This window comes from Dermacentor albipictus, chromosome 1, assembly GCF_038994185.2.
Source record: "Dermacentor albipictus isolate Rhodes 1998 colony chromosome 1, USDA_Dalb.pri_finalv2, whole genome shotgun sequence".
NCBI classification, from domain to species: Eukaryota; Metazoa; Arthropoda; class Arachnida; order Ixodida; family Ixodidae; genus Dermacentor; species Dermacentor albipictus.
The window spans coordinates 208112405-208129468 of NC_091821.1; the positions used below are offsets into that span (position 1 = coordinate 208112405).

General features: G+C 45.1%; 1 protein-coding gene across 1 annotated transcript in view; it reads right to left on the bottom strand.

The window, feature by feature from the left end:
- LOC135906691 (sodium-coupled neutral amino acid transporter 7-like) overlaps positions 1-3263 on the bottom strand; it is a 52944-nt gene extending 49681 nt beyond the window's left edge. The window contains exon 1 of the mRNA XM_065438247.2: positions 2895-3263. Within this exon, the coding sequence (XP_065294319.1) occupies positions 2895-2958 (64 nt within the window). The 5' untranslated portion in view covers positions 2959-3263. The remainder of the gene's footprint in view (positions 1-2894) is intronic.
- Positions 3264-17064: the final 13801 nt, after the last annotated feature.

The following is a 17064-nucleotide window of genomic DNA, read 5'->3' on the forward strand; positions in this document are numbered from 1 at the left end:
TTGGACAGCGTGCTGGCCACGTATGCAGAAGGAGCACGTAAACACGCGCCAGCAAAATGGCTCCAAAGCGTGAACACAGCGTCGAGGACGCCCAGGTCCGAAAGAAGCGTCGCGCGGAGCAGGAGCGTCTTCGCTACGCAGCGAAACGTGGTACAGACCGCGAATGCATGTATACAATCTATACATACAATTTTATGATTAATTGAGTTACGTAGAGCCTCATAACTCAATTAAAGTTGAACACTTCTGCCACGATGCGGTGTGCCATGTGAGGCAATGATAACGCCCAACTCTTGGAGAGTATGAGCAATGACGCACGACAAAGCCTCATTCAAACGTCTTCCTGTGTTTTCTGTGGACTACGCAGACAAACAGCAATGGTGCAGGCAAGGTAACGTTTAACATCAGCTCACCACTCTCGTATTGGACTAAACGCCAAAGAAATTGCACATCACCGCTAATTATCATCAATCAAAGCAATCAACATACAAAGCTCCGATTACATCGATTCCCGCAGTGCGTGAGATCCGCATTTTTTTCTGTACTGGTACCGAAATTCTTATTGAACTTTGGTATTTATTGAATAAGGAAATTTATCGAATAAGAGACTGACGAATTACTCCCGGTGAATGTCAATACCGTGCGTGCACTCGAGCAGCTCGCTTTTGAAAGCAACGTTCAGAACGCAAGCTCCTGGGATAACTTCATTGTGGTTCCAGTGTTTGCTCCGCGGAGTTGAGCTTTCACTCAAAGCCAATTAAATGTCGCCTTGGCGGTTAAACCGTGGCGTCATTCGACTATATATATATATATATATATATATATATATATATATATATTGCTACGGTAGGGAAAGAGGAAAATGTCGACGATGGTGAAGACGACCAAGTGGCAACAGCCTCTCGGAATTCTCAGCTGCTGTTTATGTATCTCTCGTAAATAGATCGTGTAATTTGTTTTATAACCGTGGCATTTTGGTGGATGTGCGGGGTAAGCATCTTCGCCACGAAGCTCCGCAGCAGACGTCTCACCCATCGTGGGAACATGCTTCCAGTGGAAGGCACCGCGTCTGCAGCTCCAATGCCGACTACACATACCCAGTACGTTGCTTTACCTCAGCCGCAAGACCCCGCCAAGTTCAACGGCCTCGATGGTGTTGATGTAGAAGAATGGTTGAAGATGTATGAGCGCGTCAGCAAGGTGAGCAGGTGGGATCCGACCATAATGCTCGCCAATATCGTGTTCTACCTCGACGGAACACCGTGAAGGTGGTTTTACACCTACGACGAAGACCTAACCAGCTGGGAGTTGTTTAAAGAGAAGCTGTCCAACGTTTTTGGCAATCTGACCGGTCAACAACTAGCCGCTAAGCAACATCTCGCCACGCGTGCCCAAACTGCTACCGAGTCGTATGTCTCCTATATTCAGGACGTCCTAGCCCTCTGTAATAAAAACGGCACGTCCATGGCGGAGGCGGACAAGGTTGGACACATTATCAAACTCATTGCGGATGACGTATTCAACTTTCCGGTCTTTAGAAACCTATCGACTGTCGACACCACCATGAATGAATGCCGCCGGTTCGAGCAGGCGAAGAGTCGAAAAGAAAATTGGGATACCGCCCCGCTCCCTCTGACGACCTGTGACGTAATCGAAATTTTGGCCAATCAGGTGAAGCCAAAGGAACGGTTCCCCAAGCGAACCATTATAAGATTCGGCCCCAGGCCACCCGGCCAACTGTTGAGATGACGTCGTAAGCATCGCCGGCAGGCAGCATGATCATGGTGCCACAGCATATTTCATGACAGTTACCGCGCTAGATGCATTTCGTTTCCACTAGGTCAGTACCGTCGGTTGCGCAACGTCGCAGTCATGCACGGTACTCATTTTTGTTCTTATGATTCCTTAAGCCGCATTGTTATGATTCCTTAAGCTGCATTGCTTACGTTGTTACTTGAGGGACGTAAATTCACATACGAGCATGGCTTGCAGCCCGTCCAGAGAAAACCTATCAGCCCTTTCTCGCAGCATGCTGCCCTGCATGAATGTGAAAACGAGAACCATTTCTAAACCTAACGTGATCTTTAAAAGTTATGATACTACATAGCACCTGAATTGGACGATAGGCTTTTTTTCGCCATAATATATCACTCATCAGTGAGGTCATGTGATCTGCGTTCTTCGGGCGATCATCGATCGCTTCACTGGGGTGCAACATATCTCACGTAGCGTAATTGCTCCCATTCGTAGAGTTTACAGGAAGAAAGAGTCAAGCATTTGATTTGTTGGCCACCCACGCTCCCGGCAGCCAGTTGTACATCCTTGTCGTTGCTGTTGTGCCCTTCACTACTAACAGCATGATGTTTGTGCTGATGTGCCTATGTGCTCCTGTGGATATCTGAGGGATCCGAGCTACCGTAACTGTTATTAGCAAGACGGATACTTGAACAGGAAATGCGGGATAACAAGGGAAAGGGACGCCTCTGTCCGCTACCAACGTGTTGACAAGACGACCCATCTTCTTCAAGGGCGTTGACGAAGGCAAGCGTTCTCGTGAACACGTTGGCGCCGTATTGACGCGTCCCGTTCCATTGTCCTTCCATATCACTGAGGTTCATATCACTTCCATATCACCGGAGCGGATTACAGCCGATGGAAATTTAAACACTTGTATGAACACTTAGAAAGTTGCTTTAGTTCAAGTAATTACCCATTTACAATTGACCAATCAAACGGCTCGATTCGAAACAGCTACGTTCAACTGCGCTTGGCTGCGAGCGTTGCAATCACGATGGAAAATGACGGAAGCAGTTTCTAGGACTGAAGCACACGACATCTTCGAGCGAGCTCGGAGCACGCTGCGTGCATCGCGAGGGTAAACGTGCTGCTCCTACCTTCGCTGGCCTCCGAAGGCGGTGCTACCTCGGCGATTTCCTTCGCTGCTGGCGGGTCGCTCATTTTCTAGCCCCGCCGTATGCGGCTCGGACTGGTGTCGCTCAGGTGCAGTGCCCGCACTTCGAGGCGGACTCGAACGCTGTCGGCGCGCTGTGCCGCGAAAGGCGCCGCCGGGCCCGAGGAATCTGCCAGCCGGTGTACACGCTTCCCTCGAGAAATCTGCGTCACCTTGAGAACGTTCGCACGTGCGCCCAGATCCCAGTACGGTGGTCCTCATGGCATCGGCGCCGTTGATTTGCGCTATACGAGTGGACGCCGGTGGCAGGCGCGGCTGGTCGCACGTGTGTGCAGTTTCTATAGCTGCCTCGTGTCGGTTCGGAATCTCGTGACGGCAAGCTAGGTTTAAGGCCCGCCTAGCGCGGCCAATCACACAGCCCAGTATTGAAAAAAGTTGGAAGCCTGCAAGTTGGGCTTGTTTCATTACGTTCATGGTTGCGGAAGCAAAAAAACCGGCCCAAGAACAAAAAGAAAAAGAAAGAAAAATAAAAAGGCTCGACATGAGCGCTGTGTCGTGCACGGTGTGCTTTCTTTCGCGCTTGCGCTGGTTTTTGTGCATGTCCGCGCTGCGAAGGTTGGCAGCCTCCAAGAGCGCTGCCACTTGTAAGATCAAGGGGTGAATTCAGGCGCACGCGACAACGTAGCTGAACAAAGCACCTGCGAACCAGCTCCTGCGAAAGATAGGCGTAATTCTATATCTCGCCAACGTGCGTATAAATAAACAACCTACTGCCGTCACCTTTATGCATTCGTTTTTCTTTCCTTTTTCCTAGAAGCCGACGCTCTTTGCGGTTCCTTTTGCAATACTAAAACGATACGTGAATAAATTTGCTGAAAGGCCTAGAATATAAACCAGGATCTCTCGAGCTCTGTATACAGTTTTCCTTCTCTGGTGTGATGTCGCAGCAACGTACGATTTATTTATTTATTTATTTATTTATTTGTTTATTTATTTATTTGAAGTACCTTACAGGCCCGTAGGGCATTGCGCAAGGGGGGGCACGAAAAATCCCAACAGTGCATTCGCAACCAGATGAAAAAGAAAAAAAGTACAATACATGGTAAATCAAATGTGTGCACATAATAGCAGTAAAGAAGAGGGGACTTAGCAATGTGGAAATAACGACAAGAAATGTGGCACATAGTTTAAAAGCCCACGATAACATAAAAAGTGCATGGCGCATGAATAAGGGGAAACGAAATGGTTAGCTTCAAAATATGAACTGAAACATGAATGAACATGAGCTGAAACATGAATATGAAACATGCTAAACGATGGTGGAATGTGATATGGGTGGGTTTTAGGAAACGACCATTTTTTTCCGTGAAGATCGGATGTCAATTCGAGTTGCTGCAGGCGAAAGAATAGCGTGCAGCACCTCGACGATAGAGCTTTAAACCGCACTCAGCAACTCCGCTTTCCAGTGCAGTGTAGCTTGGGCTTTGTACTTCCCCTCCTCGGTGGCATCCGGCTATTCCGATGCACTACGTGGTGGCTGTAGGTCCCATTCCCACCTAGACGGCAAGTTGCTTTTTTTCTTCCGCATTCATTTGTGTTCACTACTTGAATAGGAATACGAAGGTAAACATAGGTTTACTCTTTATTTGTATAGCAGCATAACGAAGACAAGGTAGAACACGAAGAAAGTAACTTCGTAACGACCAGGTTTGATGGTGATTTATTAATAGTTACTGATAGGTCGGTTTGTAAACGCAGCGTGGTTGGTGTTCTATCAAAGTGGCATCGGTCCAAGTTTCGCTCGTGAATTGTCGGCTAATGCGAGTTGCAACTTTGGGGGTTGTAAGTTTAGAATTATGAAAAAACACGGGTGTTGGGCATATTCTGCTAGCCGCTGCTAAAATCGTGCTCCCGCCGCACAAAAACTGTCACGAATGAGTTCATCGTGATCGCGTCTTCGCTCAGCACAATTAAAACCACGTGAGCACACTTTACAGGAAAACTGAACCCACGAAGTTGAAAGGCTGAGATCAGCGGGTTACAACTATTCCCAAATGTGTAGTTGCCAAGTAATGTGGGTCAATCGCTTGCTTCGCTGAACAAGACTACGCTTTCTTATCTTCGTAAAAAGCCTGTCACTGTTCCATACATTCAACCGCCTATGTCACAGTATTAAAAAACTATATCGCATCAAGGGACAAATAACTGTGTAGCCTCGTCAGTTCCTAATAGTCAAGAGTGTGTCGGAACTATATAAAGATATCAGATATAGCGTTGCGGAAGCTAACTGGGATGGATGCAATATGAAACACGAAGATCAGTTCTCTTCGTGCCGGGAAGGTGACGACACCGTAATGAATACGACAGAATGACCACGATTGAACGACCATGACGGCATGACGGCGACTGTGCGACAATGACGCAAGGAGGACGATGGCACAATAACGGCGGCACGATCACAATGATGACAGCACGATTACGGCTGCGTGATGGCGGCGAATTGACAACGAAGGGACGAGATGAATATAAAGACGGCGAAACGATGACAACGTCTGGGCAACGAAGTACTGATCACAACGGAATAAAGGCGATGAAAGGACAGAGCTGAAAGGAACAATACGGCATGTTTGCGTTGGAGCTCACGTCAGCGCTTACGCACGACACCTGGCACCTGAGGCAGCTGTCGGTCTGCGCTAGGTCCGGTGCCGGCTTGCGCTATGCCCGGTACCGGACAATGGTGCGAGAAAGCACCTTCTGTATATCCACAAATATATCTGCCGAGATACCGACAGATGCAGCAGCACCCAGCAGCCACGCCAAACCAGGTAAAGTAGGCAAAAAAGCTTCAATCTAAATAATTATCAACGCTCACTTGGGCACAACACGATCGAAAGAGTCACTCAATGTTTCAATAATGAAAGCGCCGTCAGCGCGGTTAAAATTGAGAAATGAGGTGAAAGATATGTTTGGTTTAGGTACAGAAAAAGAAACAAACTGAAACCACTTTATGGTTAGCAATACGTTTAAAGATTGAAATGATTTGACAAGCTTGGTAGTAGACTTATCCAAGTTGTAACGCACATGATCAGCAAGCGCATGGTGAAAGCTTATCCGTACAGAAGAACCACAAGTGCGAAATGACATGGTCGCAGTCCCATACATCTATTTATAGATAGTGCCGACACAATTCGAGAAGTTTGGTATCGTCAGGGACTTTGAGCTTGGATGAATTCTTCAGCACCTGGCAACTTATCACACAAATCTAGCAATTTCATGATCACGAGACCCGCGTTACTTCCCCGATTTTACGATTTCTGTGCAACCTTTAAATACACGGCATTTTAAGTATATCTGAGAACCACATAAACAAGTTTGAGAACAGGGCTTCGCTTCCTCATGAGTGACCAGACGTTCAGAAACTCAAATGCTGTTTTAGGCGCCTGCAGCAGGCGCTACAGCTGGTCACTTAAGGCATATATAGGCGCTAAATACTGAAGGGATGTATATGATCTGTAAATGAGAACTTACATTGCGCATCTGAGGATAAAATATGATTTTCTACATAAAATAGCCCACTAAACCCGTTGTGAAATTATTTTTATTTTCTCGACAAAACGAATTGAGAGGCAAGTTGCGAGGATTAAAAAAAGATTTATCTTGAAATCTAGTGTGACGAGACACCAGGAGAAAGTTGTGAAAGCGGTGACAAGCAAGGACCACCTCAAGATTTTTGTGGTTCGTGTTGTGCCTTCTTTTTTTTTACACTGAATATTAGCAGGGTCCTCTGATAGCCTATTGAAGTACTCTGGTATTAGTTTGTGTGCACAAAAGGAACGCTCAACATACAGCGAAGTTAGCGGCACACACTGGTACTTCGGAACGTTCGATAACCAAGTTCCCTCGGTAACTGCAGAAAGTTCACACGCTAGGTTAGACAGGTCGCAAGCAGTACACTTCAAACAATTACACACGGATTCTTACAGAAACTCCAGACACATGCACGCCATGCATCCAGACATGTACACTACAAACAGATGCACATCGTGTGGCCAGGTTGCCACACTTAATCACATCTTATGGGAGTGCCAGGAGTTAACGAACAAGTCATCAGTGCCGACCCCTCCGTCTCTTCCACCGCCGGCCTCCGCTCGCGCTGGAATACCGCACTGCTGCAGCTCGACCCTGACCGCACAACTCTGGGCCGTCTAGCGAGCCGAGGAAGCTGCTTCGAGACAAAGTATCGGAACCGCGTCCGCGGCGGGTGCCCAGACCCACTAAAGAGACGCCGGACTCGAATCTCATTGATTTGAAAATAAAGTTTACGCTCTCTCACTGGTCAGAACATGTGACAGTCCTCTCAGAACAAAACAGCCAAGTTTCGAACTAACTCTCAGTAATAGGTGCATTGGGGATGATGGCAAACCTTTCCTGAACGTTCAAAATGAGCCCCACACTCAGGATCAGAGTAGCGCCTGAGAATTCAAGTTTGTCGATGATGTCGGCTAAAAACGTGAAGTGAGCGTGCAACTACGCGCTCACTTCAAGTGTATCGTCGCGTAGATCAGTTTGAGTCCATTTCACAGCGATGCTGTCGTCTGCTGCAGAGCTGTTAATAACAGCCTTTACACAGGTAATGTGTTTCTGTTAATAATGAGCTACCTTCATCCAAGTTCTCCGGCAGGTTACGACATCGTAGACGATATTAGGCTAAGGTAAAACACGGAAAAGGCTTTTTTAGGATCTAAAAATCTAATATTGGCATGAGCATCGAAATAGGAATTTATAAGCACGAGAAAGCCGCCACTAAAATGTTCTTCTTCTATAGTTTATGTTTACCTGTTTATAGGCATGATAAGGAGGTAAGAAAAAAGTAGGAACTTTACCTACAGTTACGCTCTTTATTTAGAGATAGTATGTGTAAACATGTGCTAGATAACGTTCTTTCTGCGCAAACTATTTTCGAAACCATGCACGCTCAAAACAAGCTTGTTAACTGTGTCAATGAAGTGTTTTGAAGCTATTCACCATCATCATCAGCCTATTTTAAGTCGACTGCAGGACGAAGGCCTTTCCCTGCGATCTCCATTTACCCCTGTCCTGCGCCAACCGATTCCAACAAGCACGCGCGAATTTCCTAATTTCACCGCACCACCTAGTTAGTCTTCTGCCGTCCTCGTCTGCGCTTCCCTTCTCTTGGTACCTATTCTGTAACCCTAATGGTCCAACGGTTATCTAACCTACGCATTACATGACCTGCCCAGCGCGATTTTGTTCTCTTATTGTCAATTAGAATATCGGCTATACCAGTTTGCTCTCTGATCCAAACCGCTCTCTTTCTGTATCTTAACGTTATGCCTAGAATTCTTCGATCCATCTCTTTCATGCGGTCCTTAACTTGTTCTCAAGTTTCTTTGTCAGTCTCCAAGTCTCTGCCCCATATGACACCACCGCTAAAATGCACTGATTATACACCTTCCTTTTCAATGATAATGATAAGCTTCCAGTCAGGAGCTGCCAATCTCTGCCGTATGCGATCCATCCCATTTTTATTCTTCTATGCATTTCCTTCTCACGATCAGGGTTCCCTGTGATTAATTGACCTAGGTAAACTTACTCTTTTGCAGACTCTAGAGGCTGACTGGCGATTCTGAACTCTTGTTCCTTTCCCGGTTATTCCTCATTATCTTAGTCTTCTGCTTATTAATCTTCAACCCCACTCTTGCACTCTCTCTGTTAAGGTCCTCAATCATTTGTTGTAACTCGTCTGCAGTGTTTCTGGATAGAACAATGTCATCGGCAAACCGAAGGTTGCCGAGCTATTCGCCGTCGATCCTTAATCCTAAGCTTTACCAGTTTAATAGCTTGAATATTTCTTCCATGCACGCAGCGAATAGCATTGGAGAGATTGTGTGTTCTTATCCCACCCCTTTCTTTATAGGTATCTTCCTAGTTTTATTGTATGGAATTAGAGTAGCTGTGGAATCTCTGTAGATATTTTCCAGGATATTTACGTAAGCGGTCTGTACTCCTTGATTACTTACTCTGTACTCCTTTATAACTGCTAGTATCTCTACTGAATGAAATGCCTTTCCGTTCTCTATGAAAGCCACATATAGAGGCAGAGCTTGTACTCTGCGGATTTCTCGATTACCTGATTGATGACATGGATGTGATCCATAGTAGAGTATCCCTTCCAGAAACCTGCCTGCTCCTTTGGTTGACTAAAGTCCAGTGTTGCCCTTATTCTAATGGAGATTATCTTGGTGAAAATTTTGTATAATACTGGGAGTAAGCTAATGGGCCTATAATTTTTCATTTCTTTAATTTTTCCCTTTTTGTGGATTAGTATAATGTTTGCATTCTTCCAATTTCCCGTTTCATGTTTTGCAAGGCCCTTCTGACCTCATCGCTAGTTATAGGAGGAGTTTCTGTATCCTCTTCATTACTGTTTCCAATGAAGTTATCCTGAGTCCTCTGGGTACTCTACAGGTCAGTACAGAATTCCTCCGCTGCTTTTATTATACCTTCGAGATTGCTGATGATATTACCCTGCTTATACATCTTGGTTTGTCCTATGCCAAATACATTCTCATTGATTTCAGACTGCGTTCATTTCTTACGTCTTCTTCAGTCTTTCTCACGTTATAATTTCGAATATCACTTATTTTCGCCTTCTTAATCAGTTTTGACAGCGCCGCGAGTCCTATCTTATCTCTTGAGTTGGACACTTTCATTCTTTGTCGTTTATTTATAAGGTCTTTTGTTACTTGGGAGAGCTTGCCTACTGGTTGCCTTGGTTCGTTGCCTATTCTATCTGTTCTATCTATCTATCTCATCTCTATCTATTTTCTTATCTCTATGTATCTATTTATTGAGTTGCACACTTGTATTATTTGTCGTTTCTTTATTAGGTCCTTTGTTACTTGGAGCGCTTGCCTACTGGTTGCCTTGGTGCATTGCCTCCCACTTCAATTGCTGCCACTGAAGCCAGCACAGTTGCGATTTTATTCATTGCCTCTATGTCATCTTCGTCTTTCTGTTCTAAGGCTACACATTTGTTTGCAAGCACCAGCCTGAATTTATTTGATTTTACCTTTATTGCCTCTAGGTTGACCTGTTTGTTCTTGACCAATTTTACCCTTTCTCTCTTCAAATTGAGGTGAATCCTAGCCCTCGCTAACCTATGATCACTGCACTTTACCCAACCTATCACTTCTACATCCTGCACTATGCGGGCATCGGCAGGAAGTATGAAGTCAATTTCATTTCTTGTTTCACCATTAGGGCTCTTCGAGGTCCACTTTCTGTGGCTACGCTTCTCGAAAAAGGTATTCATTATTCTCAGCTTATTCCTTTCTGCGAATTTTACCAGCATCTCTCCTCTAGCGTTCCTAGAATCGACGCCGTAGTTGCCAATTGCTTGTTCACCAGCCTGCTTTTTCCGCACTTTTGCATTGAAGTCGCCCATTACTATAGTATACTGAGTTTGCACCTTTCGCATCGCTAATTCAACATCTTCATAAAACTTATCTACTTCATCAACATCGTGACTGGATGTTGGAGCGTAGACTTGAACTATCTTTAATCTATACCTTTTAATAAGTTTGTTTACGACTACTGCTGCCCTCTCATTAATGCTGTAGAATTCGCCAATGTTGCCCGCTAAGTCCTTATCATTAGGAATCCTACCCTGCATTGCTTCTTATCCGGGGGACCTCTATAGCAGAGGACATGGCCGTTAGTCAGCGCTGTATTAACCTCACCAGTTCTTCTAACCTCACTAAGGCCAATGATATCCCAAACAATATCTGATAGTTCCTCAAAGAGTCCTGCTAAGCTAGCCTCACTGGACAGAGTTCTGCTGTTAAAGGTTGCCAGGATCAGTTTCCAATGGCGGCCTGTCTGGGTCCAGAGATTCTTAGCACCCTTGCTGCATTACAGGTGTGACTGCCGCCTTGGTCAGGTGCTCCGCAGCTGCTGGGGACTGACGGACATGGGTTAATTGTAGGAATCATGAGGGAGGGCGTGGCCGAATACTGCACCAAGGAGGCCAATTCCTGTTCTGGTGAGAGAGTGTCTTTGTTGAAGCTTAGTGCGCCTTCCTAATTTGGTTGTACCAGGATCAACATTAATCCACCTTGCCCTAGTTTATATCACCCTAATCCACCTTATCCCACTTTAATCTGCCTTGCTTTGTCTGCACCAACCTTAATCCACCTTACTCTAGTTTGTACCAACTTTAATCCACTTTAATCCGCCTTGCTCTAATTTGTATCAACCTTAACACTTTCGTGACTGCGGGAAAATCGGTAGTTTTAGGGTAGTCTGGTAATTATTTTTTTCCTGCCACAGGAAATAATTCATGTTGAAGTGTATAATACCAAATTGTAGAAGAAGAAATTATCTTTCCAACGGTATTAATTTCAAACAACATTTTTATTAATAATAGTACGAAAAAGTTAAGCAAAACGAAAAAATTGCAACAAAAATGAGAAAGATCGATAAAAACATCAATGCTGCTTTGCACAAAAAAAATATTAAAAAAAATCGAAATATACATTTTCAACAAAAGGGCCATATAAAATCAGCCTGCAAAGATTAGCTCTGTATCTACAAAAGTTCTTCAGGTACACAAGAAAACATTAGACCTAGTGTCGTCTATCGTGCCACCTGCGAAGCAGTTTCTCGATGAAGTGAAACAGAGGTTAGCTGCACATTTCGCAGATTTGTTTTCTGCGCAACTTTTCTTTCTTCATAGCATAGTTTACACTTTCTATATCTTTCTATTTTTTGTATTTGATGCTGTTGAACCTAAGGTGCGCTCCGAGAGGGAACAGGCGCAACTGGGGGGTCCACAAAATGTGGCTCATCATATCCCAGCAGCTGGTCGATTAGTTCTAACCTGAAGGTAAACTGGTTGAAGTGCAAACTTCGCGATAATTCTGGGACTTCTGGATGCTGCTGATGATGCTCGTCAAACATCATAAAGCTATTTACTACAGCTATATTGATACAGTGGAAAAACAGTGTCTTCCACCAACGCACGGACTTCATAAGAATGTTGTAGGATCCGATGAGCTGGTCAGATTTATCCCCTCCAAGCATGCCCTCATTGTATTTCTTGATCAGCACCGGCTTCTTCACGGACACTTCTGTTCTCATATTCCCAACTTTCTTTCTTCTCTTTGTAAGGACGAGTTTATTCGCCGTCTGCGCGGTAGACATATTCACAACCCGCCTGTCTTTCCATTGCAAGTACAAAACATCCTGCTCCCGCAGCCATTGAACTCTGCCTTCTCTTTTCGCTTTTCGCCTTCTTTTCCCACTGTGTGCCTTTGAGTTCACTTAGAAAGCCACGCCGATCTTTCCACATTATCCCACATGGAAGTGTCTTGAGCTCCAGTAAATGAACAAACAAAGATGTGGAAGTGTAGGAATTGGCCATAGAAATGATGCAACCCTGAGCAAGATAATTTTTGCACAGCCGCGTCACAACATCGAATGCCAAACCTTGCACGCTAGGCTCTTCGCGCTTTCCCGTGTAGACGCTGAACTGAACAGTGTACCCCGTTTCTGAATCTGCCAAAACCCATAATTTGTAACACTTTTCCCTCATGCACTGGCGAATTCAGACCGACCTTTTGATTTCACCATTTTCTCCCCGACGGAGAGGTTCCGACGTGGTTGAAAAAATAACGTGGAAGAATCGTTGATGGGCTGAAGCAGAGAGGATATGCGGTGACGCTTGTCATGGGATGCGACGGTCGTCTTCCCTGGATCAGACACCCTCAGGAAGGCAAGCAACGCCTTGAACCATTTCCTTGGCATCACTGTAGGCAGAAGAAGCCCGGAGAATAATCTGCATGTGCTCCAATAACAATGCAAGCATGGGACTTGCACGATTCCCATGTATACGAGAAGTCCGATGAACTTGAGCATGTCCTCTTGAGTGATTTCCTTCCGCGATCTATCTCGCGCTGTACGTGGGCTTCTGTAAAATATGCATCCACGCATACTTATTTGTGTTGTTGCATATATCCCTGATGATTTCGGCCGCGAAAAACAACCAGAAATTGACGGCTCTTACGAACCGCCGCGCAGCACTCCGGATCGCGATTCCAAGGTCCACTCCCGGCGGTCTTCATATACAAAACTCCACTCTCTGCGTGACCGCCGGCAAATGGTCCTGTCTGAATGACATTGACACCCTGCAGATAGGAACTGTAACCCTTAGAACACGGCGGAAATCCTTACGATGCGATAACATGGTCCGAGAAGACAGCAAAACTCACCGGCGGATACCTGTCGATGTTCCAGCGCAGTTTGCTGCACTGTCGTCGTCCGTACTGAAGTCCGACGAATCGAAGTCGTCTTCCGAGTTTGTGGTGCTGTTATCATCCACAAATTCGAGCCCAGATGCGTCGGAATCCGTCGAAACTCACCGTTTCCATGGAGCGGATGCGCACGACGTAAATGCCATCTCGAAAACAACGAGCGCTCGTCACCCCGACCATGCAGGCGCTTTAAAAATCCCTACACGGTGGAAAAGAGAAACACAAATCTGAACCTGATAAAATAGTCTCTCTTTAACCTGTTCGATGGCGCTAGCTGTCCTAAGCGCTCGGAGAGGCACCAAAATTCGAACTTTTACCACCGAGAACTTACTGTCGACGGGAATAGGTGTGGTCACGAAAGTGTTAATCAAGATTAATGCGCGTTAATCCACTTTGCTTTAATTTGTACCAATCTTAATCCACCTTGTTCTAATTTGTACCAACCTAAATCCACCTTACTCTTTGGATCAACCTTAATCCAACCTCATCCACTTTATTCCACCGTGCTCTAATCTAAGACGCGGATGACGTCACTGGTGATGATTATCTTTGTTACCACTCACTGCGGACAACGCCGGCTTTTCGACGTCATCGGACATATATAATGCTTTCGCATTAATACACCTTCCGCGTGCTCGGCAAGATCCATCATGGCGGCTAAGTGACATGTTTGTAACTGAAGCTTACAGCGTCTTTCAGTGCGCCTCGCGTTGAAAAGTGCCAGTTCGCCTTGCTGGCTTGTGAAAGCGTCCCTTCCATTGATTACCTAAGAGCACAAAATCTGCATTTTTCCTGCTGTTCTTTTCGCAAAATAAAAATTATCCTAAGCGATTTTATCGCATTTAACTAAAGAACTTACTTGGCCAGTGAAATCCATTGCGACTACAGCCATGACATTTCCTGTTTTTTAAAATATATGTGAAAAGAGTAGACTGAACGTACCAACTCCACTTGTGCCACAAACACGTTTCTATTTATATACCCAGCTTCTGCCGCAGCTCATGGAAGACGTGCGCTTATAATAGTAGCTGGTCGGAAAATCTCCGTTTATGTGTAACTGTGCCTTTCCGTGGGTATACGTGTTTATATGTTGGTGCGTGAGGACTCGGACACTACTCGCGTTGACAACGCGCTGTGTTTTGTGTCTTACATGTTATCGTCCGCGTGGAATTGTGCCGTGATTATGACTCAGTGTTCGTATCGTCTCTTGTCGAAATAAACTTTTTCTAAACACTCTTAACGTATCGTATGAGACTTGCTGAAATCATCTTATTTTCATATCAACGAAAGCAGAGTTGTGCACCCACTTATGTCCATATATAATAATGACTGTGTGAGGTGGAAGTTCCACGATGTCAAAAAGGCGCTTAGCCTATCCATGCAGGAAATTGACAAATTTGTGGCAATTTGGTTTCTTCTCGATGCTTGGCGGGGGGACTTATTTGCTGTTGCGAACGATGTGTGTATCAGTTGAATGAATTATAGGGTTTTACGTGCCAATACCACTTTCTGATTATGAGGCACGCCGTAGTGGAGGACTCCGGAAATTTCGACCGCCTGTGGTCCTTTAACGTGCACCTAAATCCAAGTAATAGGAAACATTGGTTGCCCTTTCTAGACAATCACATGTAAGAAGACAGGACAGGCGCAAACTAATAACTGAGGTTTATTCCAGAAAAAACACTTATATAACAGACCGTACCAGCGCACGCGCATCAGGGTATCAGCAGCATAACAGAAGAACAACTCAAAATCAGAAAAAAACAAAAGCGTGGCTCACCTAAACATACTATCAAGAAAACGTGCCTCCCTATTGTAAAGTATGACTGATGTGTCACTGATGCATGCTTGTCCCTTCTTTTTTATATAATATGACTCAAGAAGTTCACGTGCTTTTTCATTAGTGCACTTGCGCAGGATCTTAACTTGGTTGAGCAGAGGCCTGCATATATGTTCTAAGCAGTGCATGGGTAAATGACGTTGCTCCCGGTTTATAATTGATGTTTCGTGTTCTCGGATTCGCACGTTCAAACATCGGCCCGTCTGGCCTATGTAGGTTTTGCCGCATGTCAGGGGAATCTGATAAACAACGCCAACTTGGCAATCTAAATAAGGGTTCTTGTGTTTCAAGCCGCAGCCACCTTGCTTCTTTCTGGCGTGAAGTCTCCCAATGCGGGCGCAAAGGCGACTCAGCTTGCAGGGAGCCGAGAAAACGAGTGGGACACCATGCTTGGTTGCTATCTTCTTCAGATTATGTGCAGTTCTGTGAATATATGGAATTACAAATGGCTTTGAAGCTTTGTTGGCAACATCAGAGTTTACTTTTTGGGGCGCTTTTAGCCTCTTTTCGAGCGTTTCAACCACTGCCAGCACAACCACATCAGGGAAGCCAGCCTCTTTCAGCCTGGAAATTCGCATGTCGAAGCTAGCCTGCATGGCATGCGTACATGACTTCTTCAAAGATTGCTCAATAATCTCTCTATCAATGGCCCTTTTGGTGATTTTAGAGTGAGCTGAATCACATGGTAATAATTGTTTTTGTGTGCGAGGGCAGAAACAGCTACAAACGTGCTCTTTTCCAAAGGTAAGTTTGAGGTCAAGGAACTGCAGAGTGTTATTGACAGGGAGCTCATGTGTAAAGGTTAGACCTAAGGCATTATTCTCAAATAGATTTAAAATGTCTGCAATGGCATCGTCATACATACAATCATTTCGTACTTTCAGCAGCACAAGAAAATCGTCAACGTACCTGAAAACGTGTGCTACATTGTCTTTGTCAAGTACACCATACGCGGTGTGGTCAATACTCGATAAAAAGATATTGCATAAAACTGGTGCTACGCACGATCCAATACACACTCCCTGTCGCTGCAAAAAGGTTTGGTTGTCAAAGGTGATAAAAGTGGCACTGAGATAGAATTCTAAAAGAGCCAGGAAACTGTCTACCGAAATGCCTGCTGAGTTTTGGAAACCAATGACATCGTTAGCTTCAATGCAGCTACGCACTGATTCAAAAAGTGGCTGGTGAGGTATGGAGTAGAATAAATCTTCTACATCAACTGAGAACCCAAATCCGATTGAGTCAACTGTCTGCAGAAGCGAAAAAACATCCTCTGAATTCTTCGTGGCAAAAGGATCATCAATATGCAACATGTTCAAATGCTTCTGCAGAAAGACACTAATTTCGTGTTGCCATGTGCCTTTCTCGCTAACAATGGCTCTGAAGGCGTTTTAGCGGAAAAAAATACAGACAGGCTATCGTTCTTGCTGTTGTTAACAACATGAGACAGTTTTGCTAGCTCTAGGTTATCGCATAAAGAGATTGCGGCTTTCTTTACGCGAGAACGCTTCACGGGTACCTTTTTAAAGTTCTTGAGCACAGCTGCAGTTGCTTTTTCGTGGAAAAGTCCGGAGGGCAGAACGACGAATCCACCTTCTTTGTCAGATTCAATGAGCTGGAGGCCATTCCTTACGAAGAAGTCGTAAACAAAGCTTGTTGGGTCTTTCTTGTAAACAGTCTTGTTCACTGATTTTGCCAAGCTGTCGACGCCGTCCAATAGGCACCTTTCCTCGTCTTCCGGACCTGCTTTCCTTGATATTTGGCGATTCGTGGCTGGCTAGCCATTCATGGGGTTCCATTGCTGGTTCGAAGCAAAATTTCGGGCCTTTCCGAAGTAGTGACGACACTTTGTCTGGGACCGCAGCTCCACCCAGACACACCAGGTTACCTCGCTGGAGTTTCCTCTTTTTTTCCAAGGTTATTATTAGGTATGTGCCGGTCTTCAATTAAGCTTTTTGACGCCAATTTGGGTCAATGGG